This window comes from Nomascus leucogenys, chromosome 7b (assembly GCF_006542625.1).
Source record: "Nomascus leucogenys isolate Asia chromosome 7b, Asia_NLE_v1, whole genome shotgun sequence".
Classification (NCBI taxonomy): Eukaryota; Metazoa; Chordata; class Mammalia; order Primates; family Hylobatidae; genus Nomascus; species Nomascus leucogenys.
In genome coordinates, this window is record NC_044387.1 from 46,593,201 (window position 1) to 46,620,924 (window position 27,724).

Below are 27,724 nucleotides of genomic sequence, written 5' to 3' on the forward strand. Positions count from 1 at the left end.
GAGCCGTGTGCTCCAGCATCCCCAGCTACTGCCTCTGGTGCAGGCGGAGTGGGCCCCTCCGATTACCAGGAGCTGTCAGAGGGGCAGCAGGTCCCACTCCACTGGCTGGCGGGCAGCTGTGTGCAGGGACGTGGGCCCTGGCACGTCTGCCTGATGAGGCCCTGCCTCCAGTGCCAAGGGGCCTCCCCTCTCGATGGTGGGTACCACCATGTGCTGACCTCTGTGCAGCCCCACTTTACAAGGTAGGTTCGGCCAGCACCCCATCCGCAGGCGGGCAGCACTCACCCAGCGTTGTGCCACCAACAGGGTCCCTCTTGGACAAGCAGCTGTGCCTAGAGCCTTTTCCTTCCACCCTGCGTGTTACCTGCAGGCTAACAGATGGCCCTGGGTCTGGGACCAGGAGAACCTGCCTCTGCCTCTGGCGGTGGGCATCCCTGCAGGCAGATTGGGCTTGGCATGTAGACACCAAGGGGTCAGCCAATGCCGGGAGATGATCCCAGGAAGGGCTCCGGAGCACAGCCCAGGACCTGCCGCCGCTGCTGGGCGCTCCGTGTTGACGTGCTGTGCGTGTCTCCACTCCCCAGGCAATGATGTTCAATCAGGTGTTTCCCACCTGTGTCTCTGCCAAGAAGCCACAGAACACCCTCTGCACAAAAGGACTGTTTGCACAAAGAAAAACAACCCTCCAGGGGTTCTTTAGAAACGCTTATACTCAATTAGCTAGAACTTCATGCGAAATCCCAGCGTGGAAGACAACAAGCTGGCACCGGTGAAAACTCTGCCGTGCACCTGCCCTCTACCAAGCCGCCAGCCCCACCAGCCCTGTGGTCCTAGGTGGGCACAGCTGCTGCACGATCCCCCAGTCCTGCCTCTCCTCGGAATCTCAACCTTCATACCAGATTTGCCAGCATCCCCCTTCCCGCCTTGTGGGTGGAGGGTCCCTGAGACCTTCTGTCACTCTGTCAGCTTCCCTAGGTCAGTGAGCTGTGGCTTGGCTCCCACGCATCAGCTTTTATGGGAGGCCCATTAGGAGCTGGGCAGGAGGGACAGAGGGGAGGCCAGGCAGCCAGTGCCGAGTGGGACGGGTAGCTCAGCCCATGAGGCTGGCCAGCTCTACGGGGGAGGTCCCACAGCACTGGCGGGGAAGTCCACATAGGAAAGCATCAGTTGATGGATGAAGCCACGGACGATGGGGACAACAGCCACAGGGTGTGCTAAGCTGAGGAAATTAGTAGGAGGTCCTCATAGGCTGTTTTTTTTTGTTTGTTTATTTGTTTTTTTAAGAGACCAGGGACAGTGGGAGTCTCACTCTGTCACCCAGGTTGGAGTGCAGTGGCATGATCATAGCTTACTGCAGCCTCCAACTAATAGGCTCAAGTGATCCTCCTGCCTCAGCCTCCCGAGTAACTCATGGCCTTTAAGTGAACTGCCTCCACCATCCAGCTGTGCAGGTGGCCTGGGAGCAGCAGCACATCTGTCCCCTGCTACCTCTTGCATGCACACTTGACCTCCTGACTTGGGCTCTGAAACCTGTAAAATGTGGGGTGTAGAGAAATCGAGTCATTTGGCTTCATCCTGGTGCCATTATCTCTTGCTACATTAATAAACCACCTCAAACAAAGCAGCATAACAGCCACTCTGTGCACATGGGCTCTGTGGGTCGGGAATTTAGGAGAGGCTGGGCTGAGCAGTTTGTCTACTCCATAGGGTGATGGCCAGGGCTGGAGGATCCGCTTCCATCACAGCCTCTTCACTCAGGTGCTTGGAGCCTTGGCTCCATTCAGGGGCTGGGCACAGCGGGGACCACCAACCTGAGTACCTTCGAGTGTCCTTGCAGTGTGGTGGTCTCAGGGACTCAGACTTCTTACCTGGGGGCTTCAAGAGCACGTCCAGCAAGCCATTCTGGAGCCCAGAGCCTTCTGTGACCAGCTCTGGAGTCCAGGAGAGGGGACACAGATCCCCACACTGGGTGGAGGAAGGTCAAAGTGTTTGTGGCCTTTATCAAATAAAGCTTGTCCTTGTTTCTCTTTGTGTAGCAAGAAAGAGTGAACACAGACAGCTGAGGCCCCAGAAACAGGGAAGGAGCTAGAATCCATGCACATCGGCCTCACACACCATCAGTAGGTGGGAAGAGTCCAGTGTGCACCCACTCAGCTTGCACAGCCACAGGCAGCCTGCCCAGGACCATCCTGTCACTCAGCCCTGTGGGTGTGATAAGACACTGACAAGGAAGGTTAGTCCTTCCTTGTCCCAACACACCAGGCAATATCCCCGAATGAAAGGACAACGCAATGGGCTCTCCCATCCATGAAACCGAAAGAATCGCTCATCTCAGGAAGAGATGCTAAAGTGTCACAAACTGAAAGCAAATACAAAAGATGGGCTAAAGAGTTCCTCAACATAACAAGAGGTTTTGTTGTCAAAAGAGACTCAGCATTAAAAATAATAAAATACTTAAGAATTAGCTTAACCAGGGAGGTGAAAAACTTGTACACTGAAATCTGTAAAACACTGCTGAAAGAAATTAAAACATAAATAAATGGAAATACATCCCATGTTCATGGATTGGAAAATTTAATATTGTTAAGATATCCATACTACCCAAAGCAATCTACAGATTCAATGCATTCCTTTCAAAAATCCCAATGACATTTTTTGTAGAAATAGAAAAAGCCATTTTGAAATTCATATGGAGTCTCAAGGACCCCTTAATAGCTAAAACAATCTTAAAATGAATAAACTTGGAGGATTCATACTTCCTGGTTTCAAAACTTACTACAAATCTATAGTAATCAAAACAGTGTGGTACTGGCATAAAGGCAGATGTAAAGACCAATGTAGTAGAATAGACAGCCTAGAAATAAACCATCATGTATATGATCCAGTGATATTTTTCTTAATTAGAAACAGGGTCTCACTGTGTTGCCCAGTCTGGTCTTGAACTCCTGGCCTCAAGCAATTCTCCTACCTCTGCCTCCCAAGTAGCTGGGACTATAGGTACATGCCACTGCACCCGGCTGGCCAAGTGATTTTTAATATGGTGACCATTCAATGGGGAAAAAGACTGTCTTTTTAACAAATTATGTTGGAAAAACTGGATTTACAAATACAAAAGAATGACGTTTGATCCCCCACCTCATACCCTATAAACTCAAAATAGAGCAAAGACCTAAATTAAGACCTAAAACCATAAAACCCTTAGAAGAAAACATAGGCCAAAATCTTCATGACATTGAATTTAGCAATAAATTCTTGGATATGACACGAAAGGCACATTTCGCAAAAGAAAAAAATAGACAAACTGGACTTCATGAAAATTTAAAAGTTGTGTGCATCAAAAGACACCATCAACAGAGTAAAAAAGCAGCCCACAGACTGAGAGAAAATCTTTACAAATCATATATCTGATAAGGGATTAATATCCACAATATATAGAGAACTCCTAAAACTCAACAACAACAAAAAAGCCGATTCAAAAATGGGCCATCCTGGGTGCCGTGGTATGTACCCAGTTATTCAAGAGGCTGAGGCAAGAGGATCACTTAATCCAGGAGCTGGAGTCCAGCTTGGGCAACATAGTGAGACCTTGTCTCTAAAAATTAAAAATTAAAAAAAAAATAGACAAATGACTTAAGTAGACATATCTCCAAAGAAGATGTATGAGTAGCCAGCAGGCACAGCATCACTATTCATTAGGGAAACACAAGTCAGAACTATAGTGAAATAGATACCACCTTACACCCATGAGGATGGGTGCACCAAAAATAAAAACAAAACAGGGCTGAGCGCAGTCGCTCATGCCTGTAATCCCAGCACTTTGGGAGGCCGAGGCGGGTGGATCATGAGGTCAGGAGATCGAGACCATCCTGGCTAACATGCTAAAACCCCATCTCTACTAAAAATACAAAAAATTAGCCGGGCGTGGTGGTGGGCACCTGTAGTCCCAGCTACTCGGGAGGCTGAGGCAGGAGAATGGAGTGAACCCGGGAGGTGGAGCTTGCAGTGAGCCGAGATCGCACCACTGCACTCCAGCCTGGGCGATGGAGTGAGACTCCATCTCAAAAAAAAAAAAAAAAAAAAAAAAGCAGAAAACAAGTGTGTGGAGAAATCTGAACCCTTGTGCGCTATTGGTGGGAATGTAAAAATGGAGTAGCAGCTATGGAAAACAGTGTGGTCATTTCTCAAAATCCTGGACATAGAATTACCATATAAGCCAGCAGTTCCTCTTGTGGCAGAACACCCAAGAGAACTGAAAGCAGGGCTGCAGATATTTCTATACCCACGTTCACAGCGGCATTACTCAAAGCAGCCAACAGGTGGGAGCAACCCAAGTGTCCGTTGACAGAAGAATGAATCAACAAAATGTGGTACAGATGTACAACAGAATAGTGTTCAGCCTTATAAAGGAAGGGTGTTCCGACACAGGCTATAACACGGATGAACCTTGAGGTCCTTACACTCAGTGAACTAAGCCAGCCACAAAAAGACAAATGCTGTGTGATTCCACTTACATGAGGGGCCTAGAGTAATCATATTCATAGAGACAGAGAGTAGAATGCTGGCTGCCAGGGGAGGGGAATGAGGAGTTCTTGTTTAATGGGGACAGAGTTTCAGTTTTCTGAGATGAAGAGTTCTGAGATGGCTGGTGGTGATGGCTGCACAGTCATGTGGACGGACTTCATGCCACTGAAATGTACACTTACAAAGGGCTACGATGGTAAATTTGATTAACGCGTATTTTCCCTCAATGTTAAAAACAAAACTAAAGGCCTCGTTAAGTCTAGCTAATTAGCAAATACATCACCTGACATAGTCTCATTTTTGTGGTAAGAACATTACACAATAAATACATCAATTTTATATGTCAATTTAAAAAATAAGTAAGTAAATGTGAAGGGAAAGAGCCTGAGGGGGCAGTCAGGCTCACTGGGCAGTGGCACTTGGCCTCACCGTGGTGCCCCCGCCTGGGAGCCACCGGCCAGGGCTTTTCCCGAGTGATGTTGGTCAGATGCTAATCCCCAGGAGGGTGCTAAGAGCACGTCAGAGAAAGAATAAGAACGCGATAGAGAAAAGCACAGCTACTGCTTTCAGAACCAGTTTGAGGGAATCATCCTCATAGTGTGTGGGTGTCTGTACTGAGGTGTTTAAGGCATTTTTGGATCAGATATGTTAAGCTTGTAGTTTTCATTAAATATTTAGAAGTGTTTATAATGAGTTTACAGTCAATATTTAAATGTCAGGAGAAATTACTTTGTTTTATCCAACAAGTTTTGATTTATCAACTGAGAGTGTGACTCTATAGAGAAGTATTTATTACAAAACATGCAATTTATTCATATTGGAATTTACTGAACAAGTCACTGTTTTTTTAATTTTGGAAATTTCAAACATGAACCAAAGTGAAGGGAAACACGACAACTCCATGTGCCCATGGCCCGGCCTCAGCATTCAACAAAGACAGTCACCTGCGGTCCTCCCGGCCACCAGGCCCTGGGTATTGAAGGGTTGGCACTCTGCGGGGCAGGGGAGCCCCAGGTTCACACGGCTACCTGCATCCCTCGGAAGCTCCACTTCTCTCTCTGGTGCGTTCCTGGAAGTCTCAGCTTTCACTTCCTTGTCCTTCGGGACATGTTCACCTGGGTGACAACCCCATCCAATGAGAGTGGATGAAGTGGCATGTCAGAGGTGCCTCTCTTTTCTTGTAGATGAGACTGCACAAATGTCCAGTGTCTGAACCGCCTGGAAGGGCAGGACAGGACTGCATCTCCCAACGAGCCGAGCCGCCCACAGGACACAGACATGGACACGGCCCCCCACAGCCACACCAGGTCCCACCTCAGCCCAGCACATGCCTTTCCCACAGTCAGTGACCCCAAGGAAAGACGTCGGATCAGGGAACCAGATCTCCCCCTTACCTACTTTTATTTATTTGTTTGAGACGGAGTCTTATTGTTGCCTAGGCTGGAGTGCAGTGGTGCAATCTCAGCTCACTGCAACCTCTGCCTCCCAAGTTCAAGCAATTCTCCTGCCTCAGCCTCCCAAGTAGCTGGGATTACAGGCGCCCGCCACCACGCCCAGCTAACTTTTATATTTTTAGTAGAGATGGGGTTTCACCATGTTGGCCAGGCTGATCTCAAACTCCTGGGCTCAAATGATCTGCCTGCCTCAGCCTCCCAAAGTTCTGGGATTGCAGGCATGAGCCACCGTGTCCGGCCCCCCTTTACCTACTTTTAGAAATAAGGAACAACAGGCTAGGCACAGTGGCTCACGCTTGTAATCCCAGCACTTTGGGAGACTGAGGTGGGTGGATCACCTGAGGCCGGGAGTTCAAGAACAGCCTGGCCAACATGGTGAAGCCCCGTCTCTACTAAAAATACAAAAATTAGCCAGGCATGGTGGCGCATGCCTGTAATCCCACCTATTTGGGAAGCTGAGGCAGGAGGATTGCTTGAGCCTGGGAGGCGGAGTTTGCAGTGAGCTGAGACTACGCCATTGCATCCAGCCTGGGCAACGAGAACGAAACTCCATCTCAAAAAAAAAAAAAAAAAAAAAAGAAAGAAGAAGAAGAAAAGAAAGAAAAGAAAAGAAATAAGGAGCAATGGCCAGGTGCAGTGGCTCACACCTATAATCCCAGTGCTTTGGAGGGCAAAAGCGGGAGGATTGCTTGAGCTCAGGAGTTTGAGACCAGCCTGGGCAACATAGTGAGACCCCATCTCTAACAACAACAACAACATCAAAAAAGCCAGGTGTGGTGGCACACACCTGTAGTCCTAGCTATTCGGGAGACTGAGGAGGAAGTTTCGCTTGAGACTGGGAGGTTGAGGCTGCAGTGAGCCTTAATCACGATGCCACTGCACTCCAGCCTGGGTGACAGAGCAAGATCCTGTCTCTTGAAATAAGGAGCAGGAATGTGCTGTTTTACTAATTAAGAGTAATAAATCCTGGTTGGGCGTGGTGGCTCATGCCTGTAATCCCAGCATTTTGGGAGGCCGAGGCAAGAGGATCACTTGAGCTCAGGAGTTCAAGACCAGCCTGAGCAACATGGCAAAATCTCATCTCCACAAAAAACTTAAAAATTAGCCAGGCGTGGTGGTGAGTGCCTGTGTTCCCAGCTACACGGGAGGCTGAGGTAGGAGGATCACTTGAGCCTAGGAGGTCGAGGCTGCTGTGAGCCATGATCATACCACTGCACTCCAGGCTGGGTGGCAGAGGGAGACCCTGTCTCAAAAAAAAAAAAAAAAATAGAGTAACAACACACCCTGAACCTGTGCCCAGCACACTGAAACCCAGTGAAAGGGGCTGAGAGAGGATGGAGGGGGGAGACGAAAAGGACCGATACCCAGAATGGGTCAAAACAGAGGAGAAGGCGCGGGAAAGGCCAGCACGCTCTTTGTAAGAGTAGAATTTAATGTTCAATAACATGTGCCCTCTGTAGCGTATGGGATTGAGCGTTACCCAGGAAGCTCCTCCCGCCCCGTGTGCCAGCCCTTCCTGCCTGCACTGGCTGATCTGTGTTCTGTACTGTGGTTTTGCCTTTTCCCAGACAGCTTATAAACAGAGCCACGCGGCACGGCGCCTCCCGAGCCTGCTTCCTTCCCTCTACGAGATAAAGTCAAGACTCATCCAGGTTGCCTGCGTCTGTAGGTCGTTGCTTTTCATCCACTCATTGGCAGAGGCACATGCGGGTAGTGTGCTGGCTCTGAGTTGGCAGCTGGCATGGACGTCAGCTACCAGCCTCTGCCTCCATCCCTTGAGGGTAGGCGTGCTCTCTTGAAGTCTTGCCCACCCAGACTGATCACCTGCAGTTCTGCTTTTCAGGCCCAGTGGCTGCCCTTGAGACATGACCCCTCCCTCCCTGAGTGGGAGACCCAGCTCCTAAGCAGGGCAAGCAGGCCTGGCCCTGGGGTGGCCCGAGGTCCCCTGCACCCATCTCTGAGGTGATCCTGCCTCTGCAGAGCCCTCCACCCGGCGCAGGCCTCTGGGTGTCAGCTATCCCTCCCTGCTGGAACAGGAGCTCTTCTAAAGCAGGCACTGTGCGTCTTGCATTCATGGGATGGATACTTTGGCACTTTTGCCTTACCCTCCCACCCCCAGTGAGGGAGGACTGGGCCTTCCTGGAGCAAGGGCCCACACATCTTCCTCCTGAGGAGCTGGGATCCTAAGGAAAGCTATAGAGCACCACATTGGGTAGGGACAGAGACACCACCCCTGAGAGAGAGGGAGACCACGGGCAGGCATGGAGCCACGAGCACAGGCCCCAGAGCTGGGGTGGACACAGGCCACAGCATTGCCTGTCCTTGGGGAAGCCACTGGGACTTCCAAGTGGTTTCAGGGGCACTAGCAGCCATGGGTGGCGAGAACTCCCTCCCACCTATGCCAACGTGGCTTACACCTTCCACTCGGGAGCCGGTGGGACTTGCCTGGGGCCTGAGCACTTGGAGGGGCCACTTCCAGGGATGGCTCCGGTAACCATCCGTCTCCCTGCAAGGCTGTCACCAGCCTTCTGAAGCCCAGCCTTCTCCAGCACAGCCCGGCAGCCACCCTCGAAGCCCACCTCACTGCAGCCAGACCCCTCAGGCTCCAGGCGAGCCCTCCATGCCATGTGGGCCTCACTGGGGAGTCTGGGCCCACTTGGGCAGGGGTAGGAGTTCGGAGAGGGCCCTGGGGCACCGCTTCATGCCAGGTGGGACTTGGGAGCTCCTGGCCTCAGAATATTCGGGGCCCCACCACTAGCTGCTTCAGACAGGGTGCGGCCATGTGGGAAGACCTCGCCACAGCAGCCCCGTGGCTCTGGACTTGTGGTTCCGAGCGTGCATTGCAGGAGGTGAACGGCATCCCCCACCTCCACCCACCAGATGCCAGAAGTACCCCCACCCATTGTCCCAGGCACTGTCAAACACCCCAGGGGACAAGACTGCTCCTGTTAAAAAACCACTGCTTTAGAGGCAGGTAGGGAATTGGTCAATCCAAGATGAATAGCAGTGGCTTTTGCAAACTGTGGATGATCTGGGATTTTTAAATTGTTAAACATACATTTAAAAACACACGTTTTGGCCAGGCGCAGTGGCTCACTCCTGTAATCCCAGCACTTTGGGAGGCTGAGGTGGGCAGATCACCTGAGGTCAGGAGTTTGAGACCAGCCTGGCCAACATGGTGAAACCCTGTCTCTACTAAAAATACAAAAATTAGCTGGGTGTGTTCGCAGGTGCCTGTAATCCCAGCTACTTGGGAGGCTGAGGCAGGAGAATCGCTTGAATCCAGGAGGTAAAGGTTGCAGTGAGCCAAGATTGTGTCACTGTACTCCAGCCTAGGTGACAAGAGAGAAACTCTGTTTCAAAAACATAAAAACCAAAAAACCCACAAATTTGGCCAGATGTGGTGGCTCACACCTATAATCCGAGCACGCTGGGAGGCCAAGGTGGAAGGAGAGCCTGAACCCGAGTTTGAGGCTAGCCTGGGCAACACAGTGAGAACCTGTCTCTACAAAAAAATAAAGAATGTGCCATTGTCACCATGTTGAAGTGCACAATTCAGTGGCATTAAGTGTATTCCTGATGCTGTGCATCCACCTCCAGATGAATGCAAAATGGAACCTCTGTCCCCACTAGACACCAACTCCCCATTCCTCTCCCCCAGCCCCTAACAATCCCCATTCTCCTGTCTGTTTCTTGAATCTGACTACTTGAGGTGCCTCATGCAAGTGGAATTGTACAGTACAATCGTGTCCTTTGTGACCGGCTCAATTCACGGAGCATAAGGACCTCAGGGTTCATCCATGTCGTAGCATGTAACAGAATTCCGTTCCTTTTTAAGGCTGGATAATACTCCATGGTACACACACACATTTTGTTGATCTGTTCACTTATCGGTGGACACTCGGCTCGCCTCCACCTTTTGCTATTGTGAGTAATGCTGCTATGAACATGGGTGGAGAAATATCTCTTTGAGACTCTGCTTTCAGTTCTCTTGGATATTTTCCCAGAAGTGGAATTGCTGGATCATACGGTTCTATGTAGAATTTTAATTTATTTTAGAGACAAGATATTGCTCTGTCACCCAGGCTGGAGTGGAGTGGTGTGCTCACTGCAGCCTGGAACTCCTGGGCTCAAGCGATCCTCCTGCCTCAGCCTCCCGAGTAGCTGGGACTACAGGTGCCTGGGCCCGCCCAGGCAGGTCTTGAACTCCTGGCTTCAAGCAGTCCTCCTGCTTCACTCTCTCTAACAACTGTATAATTTTTCAAGGACCCACCACACTGTTCCCCACAGCAGCTGCACTATCTTACAGTCCCACCAGCAGTGTAGATGGCTTCCAGGGGCTCCACGTCCTCACCAACACATGTTGTTTTCTGTTTTTGTTTTTTAAAATCATCATCATCCTAATGGATATCCAAGTCTTTCATATTCACCTTGAATCACCTTCTGGGTATACATGTGATAGGATCTCTGTCCTGCAGCACAAATTCTTACTGGGGAAGAGACCTGTGCATGGGAAACAGCTACTACTGGAATAGCCACTACTTCCCTCCAGTCGTGGGAAACCTCCCACTGCAGGAGGGAAACTCGGCGGCCGAGAGCAGAGGGGCCGGGTGGGCTTTGCCAGGCAAATCTCCCTCAGCAGCTCAGGAAGGAGACCACACTGGTGTCCAGGGGTCTGGCCCACCCTGAGACCACTCCCCTCCTGGCAGTGACTGCATCAGCGTGCCGAGATGCCTGGGGCTCCATCCTGCAGTCACCTGTTAGAGGGACAGGACTGTGTGAGGCCTGAGGACCCAGGAGAGCAGGTGGAGGTCAGGAGGTGACAGTGGCAGCTGGGGGCCAGCCCTGCAGTAAGCTTCCCAGGCAATGCCTGGGCATGGGCTCTCCTGAAGGGGGTACCTGCCTGGAGATGGCCCCTTCTGGCTGGCCGCCTGGAAGGAGGGAGGGTCCTCCAAGGAAGACCACACAGCCAAGCTAGAGGGGCCACCTGGAAATGCTTCTGTGGGGTGGGTGCTAAGGTGCCCCCAGTTGCAAGTCTGTCTCATAACTAGGCTGTTTCTTTCCAGCACCCACCACACAGGGTGATGGTGTCTTGGGATGTGCTCCTATGTGTTGGTGTCCACCTCCTGGCGGCCCATTCCCCACCTAGACCTTCCTCTGGGGCCTAAGCAGCAGCCCTTGTCCCCAGAGGTCAGGCCCTGCAGGCTCTCCCAGGAGGTGGCGGAGCAGGCAGGCTTTCAGATCGGTCAGCTGCATCTTAATAAAGCTGCTTGTTTTTCTTAGTCCCTTGAGACTTGACTTATTGTTATCAGAAGGGTGATTATTTGCATGGAAGTGGCTGTTTCCGTATTTTGCCTCAGCTCAACGCCCGTGCTTGTAAGCTCTGAATCCGTGGAGGAACAATGCCACCAGCTAGCGGCCACTCTGCGGTGCCCGGGCTTCCTGTGTAGCCCAGGCCTCGCCTGCAGCCCCAGCAGCACTCGAGTGCAGGAATCCCACCAGCCTGAGGCGACAGGGAAGGGGACCTGTGTCCTGCCAGTGACCCCGATTCTGTCCCTTATCACAAAGGCGGGCTGGAGAAGGGCGCCCGGCAGCTCCTGAGACCCAGTCCTGTGGCGAAGGTCCCTACCCTGCCCTGGGAAGATGTACTGCCTCATGGCTGAAGGTCCAAACCACGGCCATGAGCAGCTGGGTAGACTGGGGACTGTTTTGTGGCCCTGCCGCCGTCACCATCTTCGTTCTGTGATGATGTCATAAGAAAAAAAGCTTGTCTTGGGGAGTAATCCAGAAAACATATTCTGAGATAAAGGATGAATTCAGAAATGGAGGGGAAAAAAATGGCTGGGCACGGTGGCTCACGCTTGTAATGCCAGCAATTTGGGAGGCTGAGGCCGAAGGATCACTTGAGGCCAAGAGTTCAAGAGGCAGGAGTTCAAGACCAGCCTGGGCAACATAGCAAGACTCATATGTCTCTACAAAACATTAGCAGGGTGTGGTGGTACACGCCTGTAGTCCCAGCTAATCAGGAGGCTGAGTCTGGAGGATGGCTTGAGCCCCGGAGTTCGAGGCTACAGTGAGCCGTGATCACACCACTGCACTCCAGCCTGGGCAACAGAGCAAGACTCTGTCTCAAAAAGAAGAAAAGGCCAACATGGTGAAACCCATGACTACTAAAAATACAAAAATTAGCCGGGCGTGGTGGCGGGCGGACACCTGTAATCCCAGTTACTTGGGAGGCTGAGGCAGGAGAATCGCTTGAACCCAGGAGGTGGAAGTTGCAGTGAACTGAGATTGTGCCACTGCACTCCAGCCTGGGCGACAGAGCAAGACTCTATCTCAAAACACAAACAAACAAAAAAACTGTTGAGAGGAATTGAGGCTAGAATGACAGAGGAATGAAGAGGAGATGGGGAAGACTAGGGATGTGCAGGGAGGGGTGTCCTGAGAAATGATGTGAATGAAGAGTAAGGTCCTGGAAGGACAGGGCCACTGTAGGGGCTGGAGACAGAAGCCGGAGTCACCACCTGCAAGAAAGTCACCCAGAGCAAGATGCTGGCACCCAGCGTTGCCCAAGGCCACAGTGGGCGCACAGACATGGGCCTCAACTGCAGCACCCTGGCAACTGCCACTGCACCATGGTTTCATGTGCAGCCAAGATCCTTCAGTTAGGCTGAGACCCCCCACTTTGAATAAGAGAATACCAACTTCAAAGGTGTTGAAATGCAGGCAAAAAACCCTGTGCAACTCAGAATTGGTGAAATGGGGAGATGCACCCCAAAGTTTCCGGGGGTCTGCACTGCAGGAAGGGGGCCTGGGCTGGCCACAGAGCAGAGGATGCCAGTGGGGCCAGGAGGAGAGGATTACGTGCTTACTTTGTGCAATTGAAAGCTGATAGATAAAGGATGTTGACAATGCCATCACCCTTTATAATTAAGAAGATAATTTAATTACTGCTATTAAAACCTAAGCCTCTTCCCCACATGGGCTGGTTTTAGCAAAATATTTCTGGTTCTGCTGTTTCCCACACACAGACCTGGCAGCGGTTAAAGAGAGACACTGAGTCTCCGGAGTTTCATCTGAGGAGCCCATCTGGTTGGAAGTAGTACAACAAGCAGGAAAGGGAATTGAATCAAAGGCACCAGTTGTGTTTTTTGAAATCCAGAAAATGTGTGAGGTAGCACCAGGGAAAAAGGTCTCATCCTGCCCTCCCTAGGCCTAGATGCCACTATGCCAGGCTGGGGGGCCATGCCCCCACCTGCTCCTTGGCCAGGCTCTGCAGGATGCTCCTTCAGGGCGTGGGGTGGAGCTTGGCAAGGAGGAGGGGCAGGATGGTGCAGATGCTTGCGGACCCTGCCCGAGCACACGGCCTCATTGGAACCCACAGGGAGGAGAGAAGCAAGAATGAATGTCCCTGTGCCCATGGCTGACACAGGCCTCCACTGTAGACAGAGAGCTTCTCCACACAGGGCGGAGGTCAGCACCACAGCTGAAGGGGAAACTGAGTGTCTGGAACACACAGTCTCTGGAACACGGGCCACATGCTGTCCCCTGGTGCCCAGCTCCTGGTTGGGCTGCACTGCCTGCCACACTGGAGCCATCCCTTTCGTCCTAGAAGCAGCTCCTCGCCCACCACTCTCCCTCCACCAGTGAGAGGTGAGGCTGCCTCTGCCCTCGGCAGCTATGGCCACGTGGAATTCTCTGGTATGCGGGTGCTTGGATCTGCGGCACACCTGGAGATCAGGGCCTCAGCCTCACACAACTGTCATCGCATGGATCCCACACACCCCATGGACTTCCCCAGCTGGAGGGTGCACCGCAGGGTGGGGCCTGAAGCCCACCAGGCCAGGGTCTCATCTCCACCAGGCCAGGGTCTTGTCTTCCTCCGCAGCTCAAGGTGCCACCAAACAGACTCGCCTTGTCCTGCAGCCAAGCGCCAGCGTGCTCCTGCCTCTGCACCTCCAATGCTTTCCTGGGTGAGAAGCCCCTCTGGGCAGTGGAGTGCCCATTGTCCCTTCGACAAAGGGGCACATGCTGCAGAGGGCAGCCGCAGGGGGTCCTCTGAAAACAGGGAGCGGGGCTACTGCAGGATCGTCCAGCTGCACCCCCAGGCCCTGGGGTCCTAGAACCCTTCTGTGGGATGCAGTGGTGTGAAGGGGCTGTGGATGGTCCCCACTCCCGCTTAGTCAAGAATGTATCTGTTTCCTGCGTTGTGCATCTGTTGTTTTTGGAGAGTTTTGGGGAGTGAGGAGTCTGGGGGCCCTTCTGGTCTCTCGTCCTCCTGAGTCCTGGCAGCTGGATGTCTGCAGCCAGGCTAGGGGAGGGGAACAGGGCCTCTGGACCAGCTAGGGAACCTGGAGGAGGATGCTTGGGGGAAGTCCAACAGCTGAGGGGGAGCCTGTGGGGGAACAGCGGTGGGACGAGCCCCCTATCCCATACACCGTACTGCCCAGCACAGCAGCTTACAGAAGGGGCAGGGCAGGTGTGCTCAATGAGGAACCTAAAACAGGGAACAAGAAGGAGATGGAAGAACGGCCACTGTCAGTCCAGTAGCGCAGCTGGGACAAATCACCATAGGCCCGGTGGCTTAAAAACAATGGAAAGTTATTTCTCCCAGTTCTGGAGGGTAGAGGTCTGTGAGCAGGGTAGCACTCAATTAATCCCATTCATGAGGGCTCCACACTCGTGACCTAATCACCCCCTAAAGGCTCCATCTCCTGCCACCATCACCTTGGGGGTGAACGTTCAGATCACAGCTGTCACAGAGGAAGCTGCTGGAAGCCAGGCCTTAGGGCAGCTGCCCACAGGAACGTCAGCTCCACAGGAACTGTAGTGGCTGGGGCATCAGCCAGATAGCGCCCGCAGCAGGCAGGCAATCACTGGGCACTGGTTGAGGACTGAGCGCATGAGGGACGGTGAGCAGCGGTGTGCACCAGTCTTGCAGACACACAGCCAGCGGAAGCTGCCATCCAGACGCCAGCCGACAAGCTCTCATCTACAAGAAGTTCTCAGATGCACAAACTCATCTATGGAGGTGGAGGGGAGGAAACCCACGCTTCTGGGGGCCACTGCCCAGCGTGGGAGTGCCCTCAGCAGCAACAGCAGCAGTGTGGTGACCCGCGGCTTGTGAGCCACGGAGCACCTGGAATGGGGCCAGTGAGGACCTGAATGTTTAATGAATCCTAGTTCATTAGGACGTGTGGCCGAGTGTGATGGCTCATGCCTGAAAGCCCAGCATTTTGGAAGACCAAGGCAGACGGGTCACCTGAGGTCAGGAGTTTGAGACCAGCCTGGCCAACATGGTAAAACCCCGTCTCTACTAAAAATACAAAAATTAGCCGGGCATGGTGGTACATTCCTGTAGTCCCAGCTACTCCGAGGCTGAAGCAGAAGAAATCACTTGAACCCGGGAGGCGGAGGTTGCAGTGAGCCGAGGGCAACAGAGCACGACTCAGTCTCAAAAAAAAAAAAAAAAAAAAAAAGAATGCGGACAGCCCTGGATGGCCAGCGGCGGCCCTGCTGGACGGCTGGGTGCTCCATCTTGCATGGCCATCCCAACAGGAGGGGCACGTTAACAGGCCAGTTTGCTGCACACCCAGGGTCCTTGCACATTGCTGTGTGTCCCACCCTCATTTACAAACACTGTGTTTGCTCTTTATTCAGGGGAGGGCTTTTCCTCCCTTTAGCTCTGAACAAAACCAAAGCGGAGGTCTCGAATTGGCAGCCCCTCCGCACACCCTGGATGTGTAGTACGGAATGGCTGCTTTCTGACAGCAAGAGAGGGAGGCCCTCTGCAGTGCAAAGGCCCGCCCACCGTGGGGCACATGGGTAATGGCTGCCCCAAGTTCACTCAGGTGGGGATCAGGACTTGGGAATGGGCATCCACAGCCGTCCCCCCGAATGCACCTCCAAAGCCATGCTCACGGAGCCTGGGCAGATGCTGCAGAGGTCTTCACACTCTGGTGCTAGATGCCCTTTGAGGCTTTGGATGGCCCCTGGAGACCCCCTCCCACCCTAGACTGGCCTCTGGGAATGGTTCCTGCCATTCAATTACTAAGACCCCACTCACTTCACGCCGCCAGGGCAAACATACATACGAAAACCAGGTCCGCGAGGGTTTTCGTATGTCCAACATGCGGGACAAGGCGAGTATGTCTCCTGGCTGTGCCCTCGGAGAGGCGGCACTCAGGCTGCCGCTACCACGTGGGGTGATGAGCCGAGTGGCCTAGAACGCAGCAATTGCCATAAACACACTGGGACAGGCATGGGAGGTGGGGGACAGAGCCTCGGCCACGTGCACTTCCCGTTCATCTTGTGTCCAAGTCAGCAGCCTTGGCGCTGACCGGCTGTCAGCCCTTCCTGCTTGCGCTCAGGAAGGGAGGGATCAAAGAGTTCCTCTCGCCCCATCCCTGGTGTTGAGTTAACGGGGAGAGGTCCCTTAGCCACCTGGCCTGGGAAAAATGCTTCATACACGGGTCTCAAGATGACTCATGGCCACTGTCATTGTGCCCCCTGGCCAGGTCACTCCGTAGGGACACACAGCAAATAAAGTCAGTAAGGAGGGAACATGCGGGCCTGGGCTAGGCCGGCAGGGGAAATGCTAGCAGAACAGTGCTGCCTGTTTTTGTCTTTCCATGACCCCATCCCGGTCAGGGGCTTCTCCCCCTCCCAGCACCGACCGGCAGTGTCTGTCATGACCCTTCTTCCCAACTTCCATGGAAAAGCACAAGCATCTGTCCCGAAAACAGGCCAGGGCACAGGCCCAAGTCCCAGAATAGGGACAACTGCAGGTGTGAGGAATTTCAGTAAAAAGGCAGGATGCACACCTGGGCGGTACCACCAGCCCTGGAAAGGTTGGGATGAGACGGGACGGTGGGAAGGTGGGGGGAGTGCACAGGCCTGGCAGGAGGGGCCTCGGAGAAGGGAGGGGCAGTGGGAGCCCCTATGGGGCGGGGAGAGGGCAGGGGGCGTGGCGGACAGGGCGCTGTGGGACCGGGACCGACCTACAGTCGGCAGGGATCCGAGCTGGAGAGGCCCGGAGGGCCGTCCCGAAGATTCCCAACGCGATCTAACTGGGCGCAAATAAATGGACACGCAGGCGGCTTCCAAAAGAGGCGAAACCGTTTATCAAGTCGGCGCCGGCGCGGTATCTACAGTATCTACACGTATCTACACCGCCTGCAGGCGGGGCTCTCGGGTTGTCTACACAGCAACTGCCGGCCGGGCCGCGGGCGACGCGGTCTCGGGGAGAACAATAAATATCACTTCCTTCCGCCTCTGACCGGGCGCTTTGGCACTGGCGGGCGGGGACCCCCGTGGCCCTCTGGGCCGCGGAAGGACCCGCGGTGGCTCCAGGGACTGGGGAACCGGATACTTCGATAGTCCAAGGGGCTGAGGGGTGGCGAGGGGGCCCCCGTGGCTTCGAGGCTGGAGAAGGGGAGACCCGCGGTGGCCCCTGGGGCTGGGGAAACGTATTCCTTGCTGGCCCTTGGGGCAGGGTGGCTGGGCCCCGCGACCCTCGGGGCTGTGCGGGGCCGGGGCGGGAGCGCGGCGGGGCCCGCGTTATCTGGGGCAGTAGTCGTAGGAGCCGGGCGGCGCGGCTCCGGCCGACGAGTACATGTTGGCGGCCGCGGCGGCTGCGGCAGCGGCGGCGGCGGCGGCGGCTGCTGGACTCACGGGGTGGTGGTGGTGGTGCGGATGCGCGTGCGGGTGGTAGCCGTGGCCTCGCAGGCCGGGCAGCGGGTAGGGCGCCGGCCGGCTTTTGGCCCCGAGATAGTGGTCGTAGGCGGCGGCCGGATATTTGTAGGGGTGGTGGTGCAGCGGCTCCGATGCGCCGGGCGCCTCCAGGCGCAGCTCGGGGTGCGGGGGACTGGGCCGGCCTCCGGGCGCGCCGGGAAGCGGGACTAGGCCACCGGCGCCGCCGGCCCCGGGCAGCGAGGGGCTTAGCACCCGGGCCAGCAGCTGCGGAGGGTGCGCCGGGTCCCCGAGCACTGCCGGCCCGCCCGCGTCGCGCTCGAATTCTCGCCGGGCCTCAGCCGCATCTGCGGAGAGAGCCGAGGAGTGAGCGCGGCCGGCCGGGGCCGCGGAGGAGCTCCGACGCCCCACGCAAGGCCCTGGCGGGGAGAAGGCGCTTGGCTGCCCTCGGTGTTCCCCGACCAGTCGGTGCGAGCGTGCCCGAGACCCCAAGTCGCCGGCGCCCCGAGCCCTCCCCGGGGCCCGCGCCCCTCTTCGGGCGGCGGCGGCGGGCGGGGCGCAGCCGTCGGGCCGGGCGGGCGAGTACGCGCTTGCCCGCTGCCGCGGCCGTTGTGCAACCGGCGCGAAAGCCTGGAGCGCCCCGGAGGCGCAGGCGAGGCCGGGCGAGGCAGCCCGCTCGGGGTAGAGCGCGCACAGGGCCGGGACCCGGATCCCACGACCCCGGCCCTACCTTTCTCCGTGCCGCTGGGCTGCGTCGGGGAGGCCACGGGGTTCCGCGAGCGCGCGAAGGCGCTCATGAGCGGCAGCGCGCCGGGCCGGTGGTTCCGGGGCCTGCGGGCGGGAGGCGGATCAGGGCGGCGCCTTCGCCAGGCGCCCGGCGCTCACTCTCTCTGGGGAGGACACTCACCAGTCCTCAGGGTCACAGTCCCGGAAGCCTTTGGCGAAGGGATTGCTGGCAATCTTGAGCTGCGTGATCTGCAGGGAGGTGGGTGTGAGCAAGCCGCTGGAGCCCTGCAGCCTGGGCCACCCGACCTCGGCGGAGGATAGGGGAGTGTTAGGAGAAGCGCACCAAGGGCCTTTCTGCTGCCCCGACAAGAAACAGTCCACGTCTGCCCCTCCACTACGGAGCTGGTGGTCCCTCCTGCAGGGGGGCGGGGGTCTGAGGAACCTCCTCTCTCACTAGGGAACCCCTCTCTGGTGTCCCCCAAGTGGATGGGGATGGAGGTCCTGTGCTCCTCGCTGGGATGGGAATGTGGTCACCACCCCCGACGTGCAGTGGGGTGGGGGGTGGGGAACACAGCGTGTTCCCTAGGAATCTGGGTAAACCTCAGATCAGGCCCCTGATGGGGAGTTTCCGGAATGGTTCAGAAAACAAACTTTCAGGACGAAGTGACAGTTGCCGCTGGAGAGGTCAAGCTGATAGGAGGCTGGGCCAGCCAGCCTCGGGAGGGAGAGGGCTGCCTGAGGCCCTTGGGAGTGAGGCTCCAGTTGGCTTGGGCTCCACTGGGACCACAGCCTGCAGGTCTAAGCGGACCCACTGTCCCCAAACGGCAACTGAAAATTACACCCGCTTTCCCAGAGGCGTTGAATCTGCTCAGGTCCTCCCCGCAGGCCCTCACCCGATGGTTCTGGTAGGCAGTGACCGCGGTGAATCGTGTCTCCTCGAACACAAAGGTTTTGAAGTTCTCCTCAGCATACTTCTCGCTATCTTTGCGCGGGTCCACATAGACCACGTGGAAGCGGGGCTGGTATCTGTGCATGGAATTCAGAATAATCTGGAAGACAAGGTGGGGAATCAGCTCCAGCGGTGGGGCTGGGCTGAGGATCTGGGGTGGGAGCCAGGAAACGGGCTGAGGTCTGAGTTGGCAATGAGTTTCCTGTATAAGTTGGGCAAAACCCTTAATTCCAAGATGAGGCTGAGTCACTGGGCCAAGAGGAGGCTGTGACCCATTGGCAACTGCCAGGAATGAGCTCGAAGTGGCAAAAGATCTGAGTTTAGGTTCTCTTTCCTTAGGTGCCTGCCCAGCAACCTCGATGGCCTAGACTCCATAAAGCCTCTTTCTCCAGCCCCCTTGCCGGGGCCCCATCTTTTCCATTAAAAAAGCTTCCCGCATAAAATCAGGAGTGGGGTGAGAGAAGGAGGGCGACCCCTCTCCCAGGGCCCAGGCCCACTAGGCTGTGTGACCCCTGACCAGAGGCCACTCTCCTCATCGGCACGCCAGCGCTGCCCAAGCTCCGCCTCAGCCTCTGGCCTTGAAGGGACTCTAAAGGGCCTCCTTGGGGACAGCCCAGAGCCGCCTGGGGACAGCCGGGGACCTGGGGATTCTACAGGCCTCTTAGGGACAGGCGGGTGCCTCGGGACTCGAGGCCTTGGGGGACACCGGGAGCCTGGGGAGGCGGTCGCTCACGTGGCCGTTGTCGTCCAGTAGGTTGTTGGTCAGCTTGAGCTTGTCGAAGGACACGATTTGCTTCATCCACTGCGCGCCCTTGGCAGGTGAGTCGGGGTGGTAGTGCACGCGGCCTGGCGTGGCAGGGTCGGCCTTCCCCGCCACCAGCCAAGAGGAGCTGTGGAAGGCATACCTGGAACGGCACGGGGTGGGGTCGTGCATGTGGAGGTGAACCCAGAAGGCCTTGACCCGTGTGCCGGGCAAACCCTAAAAGTGCCTCTGAGAAGTTTCCCCACCTGTGAGATTGAACCCTCTGCTGCCACACGGGCTGGGAGCTTTGGACTAAACAGAGAACTCCCACCCACCCCAACACTCAGAACAATGAAGGAACTGGACACCCTGTGGGGCACCGAGAGGGGAGGCTGGGCTCCCGCCATCTCATTTCGCTGGATGCGGGTCCTCCCGCCCCGGTGCCGCTGCAGTGGGAGCCCACACTTGGCCTTGCCGGGGCCTCAGGCACAGGGCAGTACTCGTTCTCTTTATTAATTGCTGTTAATTGTCTGGGCAGCTGACATAATCTCTCCTGGCCACCCCACCTTTCCGGCCCAGCTCCAGGACCCAGAGTTCCCTGGGGATGGGGGAAGGGGACTAGGCGCTCAGGCCGGCCTCCTGGGAGAGGGAGACTTGCAGAAGTCCGGGGCTGAGTACTTGGCTGACCACCCTAGGGCCACACCAGCCCAGGGGAGCAAGAGCTGTCTGGAGCTTGAGGCTCCACGGGTGGGTTCTGAGAGCGCATGGAGTGGGGTTGTGGGTCTGGGGTCAGATGGGAGTGGAGGAGGGAGCGGGTTGATCGGGCAGCATCGCAGGTGCCTAAAGAGTTTCATGGTGCAGACGACCCTTGGAGTTGGGTCGCCAGGCGGAGACCCGCCACTTTCCAGGGTGCCCTCCCAGGTCCCTCACGCTTACAACCGCTCGCTCACCGGTAGCGCTTATCGTCCACCGGCACGAAGTCCATGAGCAGCATATAGTCGGCCATGGGATCCATGCCGAAGAGCTTCACTTGGAAGGTGGGGAACATCCGCCTGGGGGTGATGAGGCCTCCGGTCACCCTAGCTGGTGGAAGGCAGCTGCTTGACCTGCCCGGGGCTGGCGGCCCCTCTGCTTGGCCCCTCCCTCCAGCCTCTGGGGGCTGCTGTGTCGCCCAGCCCTTGGGCTCCATCTCTCCTGGCTTAGCTGCTCTAATCTGGGCAGGCCCCTACTCAACTGGGAGCTTGGCGCAGCAGGGGAGCCTCCTGGGCCGTTCCTGAACACAGAAATGGCCGGCCCAGCGCTGGAGCCCCCACCTTCGGCAACCTTGGCCTACATAAACCCGGCCTTGTCCTTGCTGACTTTTTGGCCTCTTGGTCCCAGCTTCGGTCGGCAGCAGGGTGCCTAACACGCACCCTTCGCAGAGCCTCCCCAGCTTGATCGAAGCAGCTCCCGGCTCCAACAAAGTGAAACCGGGTAGTCTCGTGTGATTTCAAGGCATCCCCACTGCCCTTTTAGCTGGGTCTTCGGCTGTTACCCAATCCCCTCAGTGAGGCCAAGGCTCAGAGCCCTCACTCCCCCGACTCTCAGGGCCCCACTCTATCATGGCCCCATGATAGTCTCCCCACCTTCCTCAGGGCATAGGCAAGCTTCCGCTCCCCTTAAGACACATAACCCCAAGACGCAGCTACCCAGAGTGGACTCAGCTTGTGTCTTTCCTGTTCCTCAAATTTCCCCCGCTTTGGACCCTGGCTCAGTGACCGATCAGGGCTCTTGAAAGGACATTCTGCAGTGCCTGGACGGGTGTAGGCCGTGGGCTGCCCCCACATGATGGCGCAGCAATAGTGGCCGTGGGGCCCTTCAGGACAACGCCAGGATTGGCCCTCACTTTCCCTCCCCTCTGCCTCCCCTCACAAGCAACTCCCTGCAGGCGGTGGGCAGAAGACAGATGCCAGGAGCCAGCCTCTAGGACAGGCCTGCTCCCTCCCCCACCCGAAGCCTCTGCAGGCTGGAGGGTGCTGCGGGACGTGGGCTCCCCCCGGGTGAAGCCCAGCGCCGACGAGGCCCTTGCCGGGCTGGCCTGAGCCAGAGGCTGGGCTGCCGCTGTCCTCAGGAGGGCCTGTGTGCCTGGGGACAGCAAGGAGGGCCTGGAAAAAACCCACAGAGCTGGAGTGGAGCACAGGCCCAGGTTCCTCAGGAAGGACGCCGGCAGCAGGGAAACAGAAACCACGAGAAGGCTTTGCAAACAGGCCCTGAGCTCCCCTTGGCTGTTCGGAGTCGGAGCTGGTGTGTACATTAGACACAGCCCGGCACCCGCCTTTGTCTACTGGTCAAATCGGGTGCATCTGCAAAACTTGTTCCCCTTCTCTCTTGTCTTTAAAACAAATACAGGCCGGTTGGGAGGTGAGGAGCCGCTGGCTACAGAGCCAGGCCCCACAGCTATGGGGATCTAGGTTGAAGGAAACTGGGTAGCAACTTCCACGGAACAGTGCACGCTGTTTTTAAGGGTAATCCTCTCCTGAAAGTGTCCAGAGAGTTGCCCGGCTGCTGCTCTTTATCTTGCCCGCATAGACTGAACTCCAGAACCAACCAGAGTTTTCTTGAGGTGGGATTTACTAGGAGTCGGCCCGGCGGCGAGGCCCCCTGGACGCCGCTGCCTCCCCCCAGCCGGGTGCGCTCCAAGCCGGGCCGGTTTCTGGGTCGCGCGGCGTCCTGGGGCTGCGGGGCGGGCGGGCGAGTCCCGCGGGGCTCCTCGCCGGTTCCCGTGCGGCCCGCGCCGTCTCCTCCCGCCCCGGCGGAGGATAGGTAAGTGTTAGGAAGGGAGCGCCGGGCAGCTGTCGCCGGAGCCGGGACGGCGGACAGCGAAGGAGGCAGCGGGGCCCAGAGGGGCCCGCAGGTGGCCGGGCCGCGCCCCCGACCTGGCTTTCGGCCCCGCTCGCGCGGATCCGGCGGAGGCCCGCAGCCCTGGCGGCAGCACGTGGGGAGGGTCGCGGCGTGGGGAGGGGCGCCCTGACCTGCCGGCCTTGGTGACGATCATCTCGGTGCCCAGCTGGTTGAACTCGTCCCACAGCGCCTTCATCTCTAGCTGCACGCTCACACCAGCCACCTTCGCGTTCTTCTTCACCGGCGCCTTGGCTGCGGCCGCGCAGCTGGCCCCGGGGCCCTCGGGCTCGGCGGCGGCGCTGGTGGCGGCCCCGGCGGCCGGCGCAAACGGGTAGGCGTGCGGCGGCGGCGGGCCCGGGGCGCCGGGGGCGGCGGCGGCGCACGGGTCGTAGCGCGGCGGCGGCGGCGGCGGGGGCTCGCGCGGGCCGTACGGGTCGGCGCCGGGCGACGCGGCGCCCGGGAAGCCCCCCGCGGCCCCCAGGCTGCTCAGGCTGCTGGCCGTGAAGGCTGCAACGTCGCAGAAGTGCGAGAGCTGCGTGAGCCACGGGCTGGACACGGCGGAGATCATGACCCGCGGGCCGCCGCCGCCGCCCCCGACACCGAGCTGAGCGCTGCCCCGCGCCGCGGGCCGAGTGGCGGGCGCCGCGCTGCGTGCGCCCCGGGCCGCGCAGCTCCACACCGCAGGCCGGCCCCGAGAAGGCGCCCCGCCCCGCCCCGCCCCGCGCCCCCCCACCCCCGCTCCGAGACAATGGACTCGCTCCCTCCCCCGGCCCTCGCCCCTCCCCCGCTCCTTCCCCCTCCCCGGCCCCCAGCCCGCCCGCCGCGGCTCGCTCGGCCCGGGGCCCCCCGACCGCCCGGACCGGCTCACCGGTGCGCCGGGCCCGTCGGCCGGCCCTCGCTCTGCCGCCCGCCCGCGTGCGTTTCTCTTCTCTCTCTCTCAGATGTTCTTTTCCTAATTTGTTATTTTACCTTTGTCGTCCTCATTTAAATTTTCCCTCCCGATCATCTTTCTTTCTTCCCCTGTCTCTGTAGTTTCTCTTTATTTCTGTTTTACTTTCCGCCTCTTCCCCTTTTCCTCCATCCTCGCCTTCCTTTTCACTTTATTTTTAATCATTCTTTGTCTTTCTTTTAGTCGGCGCCTTTCCTCTTATTTTTGTATGTCCTTCTTTGTTTTTTAGGTTTTTCTTTTCTAAAAAAATAAAAACTAAAGTCTTTCCTTTCTTTTTTATGACTTCACTTTCTGTCTTAAATTTTCCCTTCGTTTTCTCTCTTCTCTTTCGCTCTTGCTTTTTATTGCCTTTTCGTGTCTTTCTGTTTCTCTCCTACCTTCTTCTTTGGGTTTTTTGTGTTTTCTCCCCTTTGCTCAATTTCGTCTCCACGGCTTCCTCGAGGCTTTCTTTCCTTCTGTGAAACTCTCCCGCTCTCTCCTCTCTTACTAACTTTCCTCCCCCCTTTCCAAGCTCACGGCCACCTCTGCTCTCCTTCCCAGCCTTACTCGCCCTCTTCCGGACCTGTGTATACCTGAGTGCCCATCTCCAAAGCTGGGCCCCCAAGCTGGTGAGGGGACAGGCTTTGGGCGGGATGCCGGCTCTTCCTCTCTGCCCCAGAATCGCAGCCAGAAGCCTGGAGCCCACCCTACCAAGAGCTGCCTCCACCTACTTTGCACCCGGGACCCACAGCAGCTGAGGCAGGGGGTCTGGCTGGCGGGCCAGTGTAGACACGGCCTGGAGGCTCACCTTCCATGTCCCTGGTGACGGTGCTGAAGTGCATCCCTGCCGGGGATCCTGGCAGCCAGCGAAGCTTCACGCGGTCGGAGGACCCTGAGTCCTGGTTGGCGGTGCGCTCCGCCGCCTCGGCTGCAACCAGAGAGGCGATGCTGAACGCACTGGCTCGGGGAGACAGCGGGCTCTGCGCGTCCATAGGCGCCCGGCGGCCTGGCCGGCGCCGCCTCCGACTGCGTGTGCCCAGCCGCACCGCGCCCAGCCCAGCCCACGGAGTCCAGGGGCGGGGGCCTGTGGTGCCACTCACAGCCAGGGGCCCCTGGCCCAGAGGATTATGGCGTCATGGGCCCCCCACTTGGGGCTGGTAGCAGCCGAGGGGCCCAGACGGGTGGAGCACCCTGGAAGTGCAGGGCCCTCTTGCTTTCCAAGCTCCCTGCCCCCCTTCCTCCGTTCCCAGGGACCTCCATGACCAACGCCCCTTGAACATCCCGTTGCTCCTGCCAAGGCAGGGCCCTCCTCTGTGCAGCGAAGCCACCGTCAGCTTCTACAGCCCCCCGAGGAGAGGTGTCTATGCCAGCAGCACCCAGCCCTAGGCCGAGGTGGCAGGGCACCCATGAAGCACTGAGTGGCTGCCGGGGCCCAGCCCTGCCCCTGCCCTTGGCGCCTACCGCCTCCACCTCCTCCCTGGCTGCCCCTGCACCTGGGTGAGGAGAGGGCAGCTTGGGCTCTCGCACCGGCCACTGGCAGGAGCCCCAGGGCCACAGCGTCCTCTGTTCCTCGGCGCAGCAGGACAGGACCCAGCCCAGTAAATGCCCAACAGCCCCCTGAAGTTGGCTCACTATCGTCGCTGGAGACCCCAGCGGAGGGACGCTGCCCAGGCTGTGCAGCCCGGGAGCCCGAGCGTCACGCGCACTTGCGCGCACCGCCCGCCTCTGGCCAGGACGCTTATACATCCGGAGGGTGGGCAGTGCCCGCTCCTCCGACCTCCCTGCGCACCGGCCAGGCGCAGGGAGGGCCGGGGGCGGGGCCTGGCCAGCCGAGGGAGCAGAGGACACGAGGACATGTTGGAGAACTTCAGGCCACTGGGTCGTATGCTGCCCCCCAGCACCCAGCAGCCAGCCTGCCTGCCAGGAGAAGCTCTATGGCCTGACCGGGCTGGGCAGAGTAAGGCTGAGGCCCGCCGCTCAGCCTGGTTTCTAGGCCCACGCATCCCAGATGCCAAGGCCTGACTTGGCCTGTGTGTTCCCCCACCTACTGTCTTCAGGGTCTCCTCTGACCAGTTCAGCACACCCATGGCTTTCCTGTACAGGGTCTCTCCAGCTGGGTGTCAACCATGGAGCCTCTATGCTTTGCTGGAGCCTCCCTGGTGCTGGTGGTCAGGGCCGCGGTTTGCAAGGCCTCTCTGTATACAACCTCATTGTAGCCTTCGCTTGTGCGTGCTCAGGACGGGAGTGGGAGGCAGGCAACCTCTCCCAGGGTTTTTAGGATCTCAGGACCTCAGACCCTGGGCTGGAGAGGATGCTGGCTGGGAACTGGGAAGGCCCAGTAATGGGCTGGGGGGCTGGGCGCCAGTGGGGAGGCTGGCCCTGGGCCTGAGGTCCAGGAACGCATGTGAGTCCAGGGCCACAGTGGGTGAGTATACGAATAGTGCTACCTGTCTGGGATATGGTGTGTGTGTCACTGCCTGTATGGGGTGCCCCATGTCCTGCCCCCCACAACCCCTGCCGCCTGCAGCTGGAGCTTTGTGGGCCATGTCAGAAAAGGGAAGCTGTCCTTAGTGCATTTCTCTTGCCCTGAGTAGTCATTCTGGGCCATGACAGTGACAATGACTTGTGTCTCTCAGTGTCACTGAGGGGACCTAGGGACAGGTCCAGTGAGGAATGCTGTGTGGGGATGGACCAGAGGGTTCCAGGCCCCTTTCCCTCCTCTCTGAGCAGGACCAGCCATTGCCCCCAGGAGCTGCTCCTGCAGGAAGTGACAGTCCGGCTGGAGACGGGTGGGAGGGATGCTGGTGGCCCCAGATTTGGTAGTGTTGCAGGAGACGTGCCTGTGTTGGCAGTCTGCACCCAGAGAGGCCTGGGCCGGTCGGTGGGGGCGTGGGGGTGGGGCTCCTGCATGTGCCCCAGCCTGAGGGTATGCCCAAGCTTGTGTCCTGTGCACATCTGCACACACCTCAGGGCAGTGGCCAGATGTGGGGCCTGTGGGTGAGGCCAACATTGAGGAGGGAGAAGTGAAAGTGAAAAACCCTGGGGCCTCTTGGAGACTCTGGGTCAGCCCCTCAAGGATCAGTCCAGAGGTCCCCAGACCTCTGTGCCTGAGGTTTGTAGGGAGGAGCAGAGCCTTTCCAGCCCCCATTAACCCCTTCGTGCCTGAGCAGGACCTGCAGACAGGCAGGGGCGGCCAGCGTGCCACAGCAGAGAAGAGGCCGTCAGGGTGGAGGAAACCCTGGTCAACCAGAAAGACGATGGGAAGAGGTGAGGGGCCCCATCCAGCCCGCTCCGTCGGCCGACCCTACCCCACCGTCTGCCTGTACTCACTCGCTCGATTTCGGACCCCCGGACCCCACTGCTCAACGCTGGGACCCTCCGGGAGCCCTCGGCTAAAGGGGCCCGGAAGCCCTCGAAGCGCGAGGCCGGCCGAGCCTCCAGCCGGAGCCGCCGCCTCCACCAACTCCACCGCCCGGCGGGATAGGGCTCCTCATACCCTCCCTCGCGCCTAGGGCACCGCCCCGCCGCGCTCCGCCGCCCCGCCGCCCCGCCGCCCCGCCACCCGCCCGCACTCCTCTTCACCTGCCGCCACCCCACCCCTCGTGCCCTCCCGCAGCCCGGAGGGAGCGCGCCCGTCGGATGGCCCTGGCCCCGCACACGCGGGTTCCGCACGCGAAAGCAGCGCCTCAGCACGGCCCGCGGCAAGTGTTCCTCCCTCCCTCACCTGGCCCGGCCGCGGTTCCCTTCCTCCTCGCTCCCCCTGCCGGCCGCACCTCCACAGCCGCGCGGTAGGAGGCCTGACTGGGAGCTGTCTTGCGTGGATCAGGAAGGTG

At 57.9% G+C, this 27,724-nt stretch overlaps 1 protein-coding gene across 3 annotated transcripts; it reads right to left on the reverse strand.

The window, feature by feature from the left end:
* Window positions 1-1,258: 1,258 nt before the first annotated feature.
* TBX1 (T-box transcription factor 1) lies at window positions 1,259-27,652 on the reverse strand. Of its 3 annotated transcripts, XM_030815850.1 has the most exons (10): window positions 27,616-27,652; window positions 24,700-24,819; window positions 23,095-23,470; window positions 21,034-21,135; window positions 20,075-20,246; window positions 19,286-19,441; window positions 18,574-18,641; window positions 18,397-18,497; window positions 1,812-1,931; window positions 1,259-1,530 (listed from the first exon to the last, which is right to left on the reverse strand). In XM_030815850.1, the coding sequence occupies exons 2-10, from the start codon at window positions 24,731-24,733 to the stop codon at window positions 1,418-1,420; spliced, it is 1,242 nt and encodes a 413-aa protein (XP_030671710.1). In that variant the 5' UTR covers window positions 24,734-24,819; window positions 27,616-27,652; the 3' UTR covers window positions 1,259-1,417. The 3 variants fall into 3 exon arrangements, with proteins under 3 accessions (XP_030671710.1, XP_030671711.1, XP_030671709.1); XM_030815851.1 differs by lacking the exons at window positions 1,259-1,530; window positions 1,812-1,931 and adding an exon at window positions 5,310-5,636; XM_030815849.1 differs by lacking the exons at window positions 1,259-1,530; window positions 1,812-1,931 and adding an exon at window positions 17,078-18,013.
* Between the last annotated feature and the right edge of the window lie 72 nt (window positions 27,653-27,724).